Raw genomic sequence first — 13821 nt, forward strand, 5'->3', positions numbered from 1 at the left:
GCTAGAACTGAAATGTCTAATTCTTGTTTTAGTCCTTATTTATTATGAATTTTAATCCTCGGTTTATCATAAACGGACGAATTTACTTTTATAATGTTTTTTTACTACGTTATCATTAAAATAGTCGTTATCTAAACTATTAATATACTTTAAACATAAATCCGATGACTTCAGAGTATATCTTCAACCTGTGAGTCCAACTTCATCTTTGACCTTATAGCATTGAAAAGTAATGACGTCGATTTCTTGTAATAAAACATTGAAATTTTATGACATATTCATTTCTTATACAAGGCAACCACGTTTGGTCAATAAACACACAGGCTTGGTTCAGAATAAGTAAACATCAAGAAAATAAGTATATTATCTATTAATAATATTATAAATACAAAAATCTAATTATAATGGAGAGTTCATGGTAATAATAGAGGGACTAAAATCAGAGTTAAACCCAAACTAAAGCCAAAAGTCCGCACCCAACAGTTAATAAAAGCTAAAATCATAAATTTCTCAACAACTCCCACTCGTCTTCTTCCTTCCCATCTTTTGCATGGTCCTCTGCCTCCGATGAATGACACCCTCTTCTCGGCTACCAAATGTCCTTTCGCCATTTTCTCTTCATCTTCATCGCCTTAACTTTCTTCCCGTCATTCCTTGCTCAAAGCGTCGATGTTTCATCATCATGTCCCTTAAACTTCACCATCCTCCGCCCGCTCTTCTCTGACCCCAGCCGTCCCCGCCCGGAGTGCCACTCCCTCCGCCAGGGCCTCCGTCTCCTCCTCTCCGACTACCTTAGACGCACCGGAGTCTTCTTTCCACCCTTGAATTCCTCCGAGTCGTGCTGGCAGTCTTATCAATCTCTGGTCCCGAACTTCAACATCCGTTCCTCGTGTGGGTTCCAAACCGATTGGATTTCCCAAGGTTGCATGAACTTGACCACAAGGGCTGATTTTGAAGCTTTTATCCCGAATGCTACCTTAAACGACATCGTTTACAGTTGTAACCAGTCCTTGCAGGGTCCCGGTTGTGCTTCTTGTACTACAAGCTTGACCAATTTGCAAACTTTGTACTTTACGCAGGAGAATTCGACAGCCAACGTGTCCGGCTGTGCGGCCTACCCGTCTATTTATGCAGCCGCCTTTGATAATTACTTGGGACCAACTGATGAAGGTACGGCTTCTTGTATATTTTCAATTCAAATCAGGGATAATGGTAATATTAAAAGTAAGAGCAGCAAAAGTGGTGTGATTTTGGGTGTTTTAATCGGTGTTGGTGTTGGTTTAGCTGTTTTGATTGGTGGGTCTTGGTTTGTTTATAGAAAATATCAGGATTCAAAGAGGAAGAAAGGAAGGGATAGAATCAGGAGCCTCGAGATGGGTAGTTTAAGTGGTTCTGGGTTGGGTTCATTTAGTGAAAGTACTCACTTGATTAAGTTTACATTTGATGACATTAAGGAAGCTACTGGGAACTTCTCTAGAGATAACATTGTTGGGAAAGGAGGCTATGGGAATGTGTACAAGGGTTACTTGCCCGATGGCTCTGAGGTTGCTTTCAAAAGGTTCAAGAATTGTTCTGCTGCTGGTGATGCCAATTTCACTCATGAAGTTGAGGTTATTGCTAGTGTTAGGCATGTGAATCTCGTCGCTTTGAGGGGATATTGTACGGCTACGCCCACGACCCCGTTAGAGGGTCATCAGAGGATCATTGTTTGTGATTTGATGAAGAATGGTAGTTTGTATGATCATCTCTTTGGTTCCACAGAAAGGAGACTTAGTTGGCCTGTTCGGCAAAAGATTGCCCTAGGGACAGCTAGGGGACTGGCTTATTTGCATTATGGGGCACAACCGGCAATCATTCATAGGGATATCAAAGCGAGTAATATACTTCTGGATGAGAAGCTTGAGGCCAAGGTAGCAGATTTTGGACTTGCAAAGTTTACGCCAGAGGGGATGACACACCTGAGCACTAGGGTAGCTGGAACGATGGGATATGTTGCCCCTGAGTATGCATTGTATGGACAATTGACCGAGAGGAGCGATGTGTATAGCTTTGGTGTAGTAGTACTTCTTGAGATGCTGAGTGGAAAGAAGGCCCTCACTATGAGTGAAGAGAATCAACCTTCTCTACTGGCTGATTGGGCATGGTCGTTGGTAAGGAATGGGCGAGCTTTAGATGTCATCGAAGATGGCATGCCAGAGCTGGGGCCACCTGAAATTCTAGAGAAGTATGTTCTGATAGCGGTTCTTTGCTCTCATCCAGAGTTACTATGTCGACCAACCATGGATCAGGTAGTGAAAATACTGGAAACAGACATTTCAGTTCCCTCGATCCCTGAGCGGCCAATTCCTCTGGTAGCTCATATAAGTGACATCGAGAGATCCGTAAGCAGTAATGGCTCTAGTCAGCTCTCCAGTTGTGCTGGCTATCGAACGTTTACTTACGAAAGTACTCCTCATTCTAGCAGCAAGGAGGAAGGGACAAGTTCAGGCTTTTTTGAATAGAATTTTTTGATCAGCACAACCTAACATAACAAGGTCATTTATCTCTCCAATGGCGATTCAAAAGTTCATAATTGCATCTGATGTTGTAAAAATACCATAGATTTACACTCAAGCTAGATTCATTTGAACTCAAATGATATAGAACATATATAAATAGTCACATTTACTAGTCTTTAATGGTGTACAGTATAGCAACTTTCTTTAGAACATCAATCAAATGATACTGTGTTTCTTGAAAATTCTTATGTGTAACGTGTTTTTGCCAACCTATATTGTCGTAACCGGTTTTCGTCCGGACACGAAATTTTACTTGGCGGAAAAAATAATATGAATAAATTAATGATTTTGATTTTAAAAAATATTTTGGGAGTCGCCATCGGCCTTTTGGGTCAGATAGGTCGAATACCTAAAAAATCATCTTTTAAAAGAGTTTTTAAGAAAACATCATTTAAAATATAAACTAGTCTGCGTTTTAACCAAAAATTTGTTCTTTTTAATAATAAAAAGGGATTCGTGGTCGGTTACGTTTAGGGAAGGATTAGCACCCTTACAACGCCCAAAATTGGTACTTTTTAATTATAAATTGTCTCTAATAATAGAATTTAAGAATTCAAATATATTTAATTTATAATTCTGTTATCTCAAATTTATTACTATAATTTTAAGAAAATCTATTAATTTATATATATTTATAAATAAAATATATATTTATTTAAAAATATCAGAAAATGACTTCTAGGTGCCTTAAGACATATCTTTTCTTAAAAATAAATAAATATTAAAATAACATCTTTCTAAAATAAATTAAAATAAATTAATATATATATAATTTATAAAAATATGATATTTATTTATTTAAGAATATCAGAAAAGGACTTCTAGGTGCTTTAAGACAGTCCATTTCTTAATATTAAAAAATAAATATTAAAATATGATTATTTTTCTTAAAAGTAATTTATATAAAATTAAAATTTTAAATAGGATTTTTATTTAATATATATAAAATATAAAAATAAGTAAATAAATATTATTTATTATATATATTTATATGATACATAATAATAATCAATAATAATTAAATATATAAACATATAAAAATAAATAAATAACGACTAAAATAAATAAAAATAAAATTATATTATATTATTAAAATATAAACGATAATAAAACTTGTAAAATAAATGAAAGTATTAAAATTAAGGACTAAATTATAACATATTAAAATTAAAAGCTCTAATTTAAAATATTATAAAAACTAAGTATTAACAGTATGATTTATCTTATATTAATCATTCGGGATTGAATTAAAAATTAATAAAGTTACAGGGGCTAAATATATTATTTACCCTAAATTACATAATTACTGGAAATGACTAAAATATAATAAAATAAAATTCAGGAACAAAATTAAAATGCTCTAAAACTTAATTTAGTGACTAAAATACAAGTCTATAAAATCAGGAGGATAATTCGTATGGTGTTCCCATCCGGGAAATTACACAGAGGCCCTCACCAAAACTACGTCGTTCTGGTAAGGGTATAAATAGGCCAAAATAGGCCTAAATTATCATTTCTCTCCATTTGCTTCTCTCTAGAGCTCCCTCACCGGAGGAATACCGGTGACCGGCCGGTCACCGTCGCCTGCCACCGTCCACGGTGGCCGAAATTTTACAAAATTACCAAAAAAAATCCTCTTTTATTTCTAAATCCGATTCCGGCTTCCTCTTGTTCTAAAAACCCCATAAATTCCGTAGATCTGAGTTTTTACCTTCGGTTTTTTGGTGGTTTTTCGGTGATTTGGATGCTCCGACGAAGGTAAGTTGCTCGGTATCTTCACTCTATTTTATTATTTTTTTTGTTTGATTGCTCTGCCCCCTCCCCTTTGCTTCATTGATGGGGGTTTTTATAGGCTTTTTCGTACACCCTTTGGACCGGTTAAAGGAGGATAACCCGGTGAGTCACTGGCCAAAGGAGGTGATGGAAGCCACTGGAACTGGGACGTGGAGGGGCTGCTATCCCAGCTTGCTGGAGGCTGTTTGTAACTGCAACGTGGAGAGGCAGCTGTCGTTGGTTGCTTGATAGGGAAGGTAAAAATGGTGATTACAGCTGCCCCTCTTTGCTCATTGCTGTGGAACAGGAATGGAGCAAAGACAAAAAGCACCATTTTTAGCTTGAATTGTCCAAACTTTTGAGCTATAAGTTCTTCGTATTATGAACTCTTCTACTGGGAATGACGATCCACCTCCTTCTGTGATGGATTTGACAAAAGGTTAAACAATGTTGATGTTGATATATTTCTCTCTATGACGAGTCGAACAAAAGGTTGAATAAGTTCTTCCCATTATGCACTTCTTCTTCTTCTTCAGATGAGTTCTTCTCATTATGAACTTCTTCTGGAAATGCTGATCCTTAAAAGAAGTGTTGATTCAACTTCATATGTGATGAATTAAGATAAGGCCGAACAAGTACTTCTCATTATGAACTTCTTCTTCCTCTCAAGATGAGTTCTTCTCATTATGAACTTATTCTTCTTCTTTAGATGAGTTCTTCTCATTATGAATTTCTTCTTCCTTCTTCAGATGAGTTTTTCTCATTATGAACTCTTCCACTGGGGATGACAATTCATCTCCTTCTGTGATGTAATCTAGCAAAAAGTTTGAACAAGTTCTTCTAATTATGAACTTCTTCTTCGTCAGATGAGTTTTTCTCATTATGAAGTTCTTCTGGAAATGCTGATCCTTGAAGGAGGTGTCATTGATTCAACTTTATATGTGATAAATTAAGGCAAGGTTGAACAAATTCTTCTCATTATGAATTTCTTCTCCTTCTTCTGATGAGTTCTTCTCATTATGAACACTTCTGGAAATGTTGATGTTGATCTATCTCCTTCTGTGATAAAGTCAAACAAAAGGTTGAACAAGCTCTTCTCATTATGAACTTCTTCTTCCTTCTTCAGATGAGTTCTTCTCATTATGAACTTTCTCTGGAAAAATTGATGCTGATCTATCTCCTTCTGTGATAGAGTCATGCAAAAGATTGAACAAGCTCTTCTCATTATGAACTTTTTCTAAAAATGTTGATCCATCGAGTGATGAATTCGAGCAAAAGGTTGAACAAGTTCTTCTCATTATGAACTTCTTTTTCCTTCTTCAGATGAGTTCTTCTCATTATGAACTCTACCTGGTAATGTTGATCCATCGAATGATGAATTTGAGCAAAAAGTTGAATAAATTCTTCTCATTATGAACTTATTTTTCCTTCTTCAGATGAGTTCTTCTCATTATGAACTCTACCTGGCAATGCTGATCCATCGAATGATGAATTCGAGCAAAAAGTTGAACAATTTCTTCTCATTATGAACTTATTCTTCCTTCTTCAGATGAGTTCTTCTCATTATGAACTCCTTCTGGAAATATTGATGCTGATCTATCTCTTTCTGCGATAGAGTCGAGCAAAAGGTTGAACAAGCTCTTCTCATTATGAACTTCTTCTTCTTCTTCAGATAAGTTCTTCTCATTATGAACTTTCTCTGGAAATGTTGGTCCATCAAGTGATGGATTTGAGCAAAAGGTTGAACAATCTCTTCTCATTATGAACTTCTTCTTCCTTCTTCATATGAGTTCTTCTCATTATGAACTCTACCTGGTAATGCTGATGACCCGAAGATTTTGAAAACATCAAAAAGCCCCCGAAGGCTTTTTGGAAATATCATGCACTGTAGGACTTACAGATGACCCTAAGGCTTTGAAAACATTAAAAAGCTCCCGAAAGCTTTTTGGAAACATCATGCACTGTAGGACTTACAGATGACCCTAAGGCTTTGAAAACATCAAAAAGCTCCCGAAGGCTTTTTGGAAACATCATGCACTGCAGGACTTATAAATATGGGAAATAGTTTACTAAGTAAGAAACTATGGAAATCGTTTTCTTACTATTCAACAATTTCATTTTCAGAAAAGATTGAATGAGAAACTATGAAAATCGTTTTCTCATTATTTTTCAAAATAACATGTTAATTGGGTAACATGCCCCAATCTCAAGATAATGCTGTTGGAAATAGTTTACTAAATAAAAAACTAAGAAAATCGTTTTCTTACTTTTCAACAATTTCATTTTCGAAAAGATAAAATGAGAAACTATGGAAATCGTTTTCTCATTATTGTTCAAAATATCATGTTGATTGGGTAACATGACCCAATCTCAAGATAATGCTCATTCTTGTGGATTACGTCCATATATTCTTCAGATGTTTGCGTGATTCCTGTATTTGTGGTTTTGAATTCTACCTTCTTCTTGTAAGGTATTTTCATCATGAATCTTCTTGTTCTTACGAAGATCTGTAAAACTTCATGTTTGAATGCACTCAGATGTATCAATGTAATGCATTATCTATTGTGCAAATGATGTTCTTATGATTGCATGAATGTTGATGCAATCTTCATTTGACTTCAAAGTGGTGAACTTGGTCTTCCTTCACTTCATTATTTATTTCCAAGGTTACCTCTGGAATGTAGCAACTTATGCTATCAAGCTTTCATTTCTGTAGAATCATCTGATCAATCTGTATCTTTGTGTCTTCTTTGCTTTATTAAAGTCTCAGAGGAAATGTTTCATTTATGGAACTCTTGTCGTAGTCCAAACTATGATCTTGATGCACCATTCTATCTTTGATAAAACCAACTTTATTTGCTTGGACTTGTGTAGAAATCCAATAAAGCTTTCATCTTTGAAAAGAAAATTTATCATCTTTAAAAAGAGAATCTATCATCTTTGAATAGTGTAGATGTAGATATGTCTGACTCAACGGGGATTAATTAGGAGAGTAGAGTCTGTTCTGATTTGACTCTTGAAACAGATCATAAGGAAGATTTATCCTAATTCCTTTCATGTCTCCACATATAATTAGATCTCGAATAAGGCAACTTGGACCATATCATGTCGAGATGCTTAACAACAACCTGTCATTCAACCTTAGTTGGCTCCACTAGTTTCTTGTTTTCAAAATTTCAGCTCTCTTTCTGTGGAAAGAAATCTTCATCATATCTCACTTCTAATCTTGGGGTTGAAGAAGACAAACTTCATCTTGGATCAATAAATGGAAACCATATGATTGCAACATTGGTTCAGCACCATAATCACTAGTTCGTAAAACATTTGACAATACATTCATCTTTTCCTGTGGTTTCTGTCGAGATGTAAAACATTTGAAAACACATTCTTCATTTCTTGTGGCTTCTGCCCGGATTTCTGGTCAGGGAGGCTCTTTCGTAGCGCTCAGAACTTTCGTATAACGTCACAAGACCACTTGAGAACAAAAATCAATAGGAATACAAATGAGATGCTGGTGTGACCAAAAAGTTGATCAAATTCTCAAGATATGCTAGTGATGAATTGAATAAGAGATACCAATTGATCTTGATATTGTCTCAGGCAAGGGTAAGTGTGATATTGATCACGTTTTCTTCTGTAATGAGCGTTGTAGTAATTAGAAACACATCAGTTATAGGGGCCATGTCCAGAAAGAGGTTCATGGAATTCTTGCCGCTGGGGATGAAACACCCATGATAAAACCAAAATAGATGAAAACTTAGTTCACCCTGGCTAGCAATGATGATCCCAATAACAACGGGAATAACAATAATATAAGTGAGAGTCGAGTCTCCCTTTTCAATGTCATCAAGTAAGAAAAAACTGATGTGAAAAACAGCTTCATAATCTCAACATTATGGTTGAAACTAACTGCCAGGAATCTCAAAGAAATATTTCCAATCATCACCGACACACAGAATGCAAAATTCAAAGTCTAGATCTTGAGGAACTGAACCCTGGATCGAACGGTTTGCATGGGGACCAAATTTAAAGAACATGTTGTCATGTGACACATGGTTAAGAAGATTGGGTATTTGAAACCATACTTGCTGAGTAAATATTTGTTCAACAATAGGACCCTAATGCAACTTGCTGATGAACGAAACAATTATGTATAGATAGCTCGACTGTCACTGTTTTACCCTTTTTATTCTTCATATCTTGCCGAGGTGTCACATTGACTTTTCAAAACATTTACTTGTATAAAATAGTGAGTAATTAAAAAAAACTTTGATAACATTTAACTTATTCAAAACGTTTACAAAATATATCAGAGTTCATACAATTTATATCCTTAGATTACATGCCAACTACACTCTATAACCAGTACATATATTTTCTGATCTGACATTTGGTAAGGATAACTGACATGTCTTGCTCCGCATTACTCTTTACTCTTCCCGAAACCTACGTGTGAAACAATCACACGCTAAGTCGAAGACTTAGTGTGGCATAACAACTTATAATGCACTTTATAACATATATCAATACATGCATGTTATGTTCTATCATGGTATACCAATTCCATGCATTCTTCGTATCATATAAAATCATATCAGATTAACTACAGTAGATACATACATACACATAATTCATCCTTAACAATTTATCATACCACTAACATATATTTGTTCATATCTCTGGATTAGCCCATGTACATATGTGAGAACTATCGATATGTGAGTCTATAGAGGTTGTGCACTAATGCTGTCACCACAGCTCGTATAAGTCCCACTGAGTGGCATATGAAATTTGTCCCGAAGGACCTGTGAATTTGTCCCGAAGGACCTATGAGTTGTCCCGAAGGACCTATGAAACCCTCGACTCTTGGCATGCCAACTATACCCCTAGCTCTCATGACACATAACATGGGCATTATCATTTATTTCATTTCAAATATTCACATAAACATGTAATTCACTTTCACATATCACGTATTACATAGCTTCTTTTCATATTATCACATAGTCACATAGTTCACTTACACGTAGATCATTTCCATATAATTCACATGTCACATATCTCATGTTCTTGTATAATTTCTATCATTTCTCACCCAATCACCTTTATTCATGTAAACATACTTATCATATCTTGTTCACATAAGATCATATACTTCATATAACATATAGAAACACCTAGAACAGTTTTACGTAGCTTATATCAATTTTCAGAGTCCTTTCATATTATCTGATGACATATATCATATAGATATATAATAGCTGATATAATATTATCTACCTTATGCTCCATTTCTTTGTATCCCCTTTTTTCATATCAGCATACATTTACATATTCTTATATGTCCTATCAATATCCTATAAACTTACTCATATTCTCATATATCATATTTTAATATAATTTGAATAGTAATACTCTATAATTATCTCATATAATGATTTTACCCAAGTACTCCTTTATAAGGTTTATATTACATGTTCAATTAGTCTCATGCTATCTTATAAACAATTTCCATTTATTTTATATCATTTACCTTTTCCACTCACATAAACCATCTATTTATTTAGTTCCATTTCTCATGACTTCCTCAATACTCTTTAATAAAACTTGTAGCTCTTCACTATAATACATAAACCATAGTTTCCTTTAATTTATCAATCTTCCCTATATTACTTATGTATCCTTATTTATGCCCTCGAATTCATACTATTCTCTTAGAGTCTCCTAACATTTCTCGTATAATTACTTATACCATATAATATAACTTATACTTGATTATCTTATTCTCTCATATTCATTTCATTTATTATGACTCTATCATATAACTTATTTCATGTTCTTCCATTATTACATATTAAAGTCTTACATACATCATATAACATATACAAAGCATATCTTTATCTTTAGTCATGCATACATACAATCAATGTAATACAGATAATCACATATAATTATAACTACACATAATCATGTCCATGACTTCATGCATATTACTCTAGGAAATGGACTCATCACAAGTCCTATTTCCATTAAACACTACATATCACTAGTATGCACTCACCGGGCCTCGTTGTTTGAATCAATCCTAATCCTTAGTTTGTTCCGGAACAAGCTTTCATTCTATATCTACATAATAATACATTAATACTTATCAGTGTACTGATTGATATATTCGAAACTATCACTCCTTAGTCTCAAAGAAAAGCCAATTTCATCTTTTAATGAAGGTATGCATCGATGCACTACACCATGCATCGATGCATAAATCCTATTCGATGTTTGTATTTAATGGGGATGCATCGATACACTACTTATGCATCGATGCATAAATCATATTCGATGTTTTCTATTTAAATTCATGCATTGATGCACTGCATGTGCATCGATGCACCTTAAACAATTTCTGGTATTTATCATCGATGCATCGGTGCACAATGAATGTGCATCGATGCACATTGCCCAGAACTGACATTTTAGCACGTAAATCATCAACTCTTCCCTTAATTCTTCTATTTTAAGCCCCTATTTTGACATTAAACTCAACTACTATAACTTGAACCAACTTCTATCCATGTAAATCATCTTTAACCTCAAAATCCTATCTTCTTTATGAGATTCAAGAATCATACCAAATTTTCTATATGTTCTAAATCCAATTCTAACACTTAATACTTCTTAATTAAGCTGATGACAAGTCAAATCCAACTTTAGAACTTCAAAAACCTTTCTATAACAAAAGTTCATTTATAAACCCTTAATAGAAATTCCTTTCTAATTCTATCTCTTTGGTGTTTTAAACTTATATAAGCTTTCCTTAAGCTTATATAACTCTCAAAGACTCAAATCCAACTTAAAACTTTCAAGAAATCATAAGCTAAATCAAACTTACCTTTGCTCTTGGCTTCCACGTGAAGAAGAAGAAGGAGAAGAGAATTCTGGAGAATTCTCTCCCTCTCCACGTGTATATAATTCCCTTTTCTTTTTTTTTTTTTTTTTTTAAATGATCAAATGACCATTTTACCCTTTATTTCCTTTAATAATTACTGAATAACCTTCATCATATTTCCAAGAAGTCATTGAACTATTCAATTATCCTACTTTAGTCACCAAATTCTGAAACTTTACAATTTGGTCACTAACCCGGTAATGCGGATGTTACAAATCTCCCCTCCTTTTTTTTAAAAAATTCGTCCTCGAATTTTCACTGAACATATCAATAAGAACATATCTTCTAATGTTCTCATACTACCTCTTTCACTTAATTTCTCATTCCTTTATTTCTTCAGTTGCCTTTTTCCTTTATATATTCTAAAATTCCATATAATGTCACTCATCACGTTGACAGTACATCCATCTCATCACTCTATATCATAAATCCATCTATTTCTTCATAACTCTTTAATTACCTTATAACCATACCAAACTTGTATTTCGTCATCATTTGACCAAAACACAACTTTAAATCTTCTTCAATGTGATTAAACATATACTTTAAGGAGTCAAACAATAATTCACATCACCTTGCACACTTTTCGTGTTTCTATATCGAACTTATCATTTACACTTCCATACGAATCCTCACTTCATTCATTATATCACATTTACGTAATCAAAATATATCACTATATCCAATACAATTTTATCACAAAATCTTGTTAGTCAACGCTAACTCTTTCATTCTAAAGTACAAATCCTTATCATCACCACACTCTTTCTTATACACAATACTATCCCTTTGTTTCAAATTCATAACTCTAATTTCATTCATATAATGTTACTTATCCTGTAGACAGTAACATCAATTATTATCACTCAAAATCAAAAATCAATCAATTGATTAATTCACCACAATCTAAACTTTTATTCATTCTTTCATCATTGTCTGTATTACGATACACATAATCTCTTCATATAACCTTACATACTTTTCTTACTTATATATCAAAATTATAATCTACATTCCATATAACTTTCATCGTATTTGATCCTTTAACTCAATCCCTTTTCATTTCTTTATTCCATTCTTCCTTTATTTATTCCTTATACACAAATCATATCTTTCATTTCATGTTCACATACTCTTGTCTTATCACTTATACTCATCTTTATGTACCAATCTTCATTGCATCCTCATTACTCTAATAACCCATTTCTTATACATAACTTCATTCTTTATCATTTCTTATACTTGTATTTTTCTTCCTGAAGGTTCCATGCAAATACTTATCTCAGTTTCTACATCATAGCTATCTGCTCAGAATATACAACTATATTCAAATTCACATCATAATCAATTAATTCCACTTTATTTTTCCTCCAATCTTATAACTCTAGCACCTTTACTCTGACAGCTAGATAATAACTTTCGTTCAATCTAGGGCACAAGCCCTATTATACCAATCCTATACATCCTTTCCAATCTAAATTATCTCAACATTCGCTTACTCAACTTATCAATTTCACATATATTCTCATACATCCTGAAATTTCTTTTGCTCAAACTCAACATTCTGACTTCCTGTGTCCTATAATCTGATCATCGATATACACATTCTCAAACTCTTCTTATCCATCCTCAGCTTTACTTAAATATACAAATTCTTACTTCCTTTTCCTTTACTATACCACATTACTATGATCCAAATATGCAACTATATCCAGATCCATTGCAGATCTGGTTATCATATCCTGACAATATCTTATAATCTTATAATTCCAGTACATTTTTTTATCACATACTCTGGTTAGCTAATGCTAACTCTTTCCATCTAGAATACAAACTCTTTTACAAATAATAACCGCGTCACTTGATCTTTTAACATCCTTATGGTGACAATCGTTCACCATATTCCCTCTTATCCACATATTAACAAACTTCTCAATTTAATTTCTCCACTATGGAGAAATGAACATCTTCTAGCATTATCTTCATATCATATCCAAAGGTCTGTAACAACAGAGCCTTCCTCAAATTCACCCTTGAGATCGGGTGTTCATAACTCTTTTAACTATTTCGATACATTCATTCTATGAGTTAACAAAGTATACAATTAAAAACACATCGGAATATCATTCAACATCATGAATCATTCTCTAATCTTATACAGACATTCCCTGAGGTTTTCGCTCTTCTACCTGCCTGGCCAGAGCAGGTGAATGCTATTACCTTCAGGTCTATCGTCTTGTATTTCACTTTGGAAACTCTCATATTTTCATGTGCTCATATCATTTCTTCTATCAAATATCACGTGTGCATATGCTCATCCAATTCATATTGTATAACATATGTCAATTGTATATGTTCACATGTCATCCATCATATCATATAAACATATATATAAATTTCATAAATCATTCTCAGTATTCACTTATCTTATATAACATAACAATTTAACTTTATTTACAAGACAGCAGACTCCTTACCCTATCAGATCAGAAAATTTTCCACTTAGTGTTGGCATGTATACTTTTTAAAGTACTTTTGACTTCG

The 13821-nt window shown here is 33.7% G+C and overlaps 1 protein-coding gene across 1 annotated transcript; it reads left to right on the forward strand.

Annotated features, from left to right (window-relative positions):
• Positions 1–508: 508 nt before the first annotated feature.
• LOC120133187 (probable LRR receptor-like serine/threonine-protein kinase RKF3) lies at positions 509–2659 on the forward strand. The gene has a single exon (XM_039149833.1). The coding sequence runs from the start codon at positions 597–599 to the stop codon at positions 2499–2501; it is 1905 nt and encodes a 634-aa protein (XP_039005764.1). The 5' UTR covers positions 509–596; the 3' UTR covers positions 2502–2659.
• The last annotated feature ends 11162 nt before the right edge of the window (positions 2660–13821 follow it).

Source organism: Hibiscus syriacus, unplaced genomic scaffold, assembly GCF_006381635.1.
Source record: "Hibiscus syriacus cultivar Baekdansim isolate YM2019G1 unplaced genomic scaffold, ASM638163v2 tig00110577_pilon, whole genome shotgun sequence".
Taxonomy (NCBI): domain Eukaryota; kingdom Viridiplantae; phylum Streptophyta; class Magnoliopsida; order Malvales; family Malvaceae; genus Hibiscus; species Hibiscus syriacus.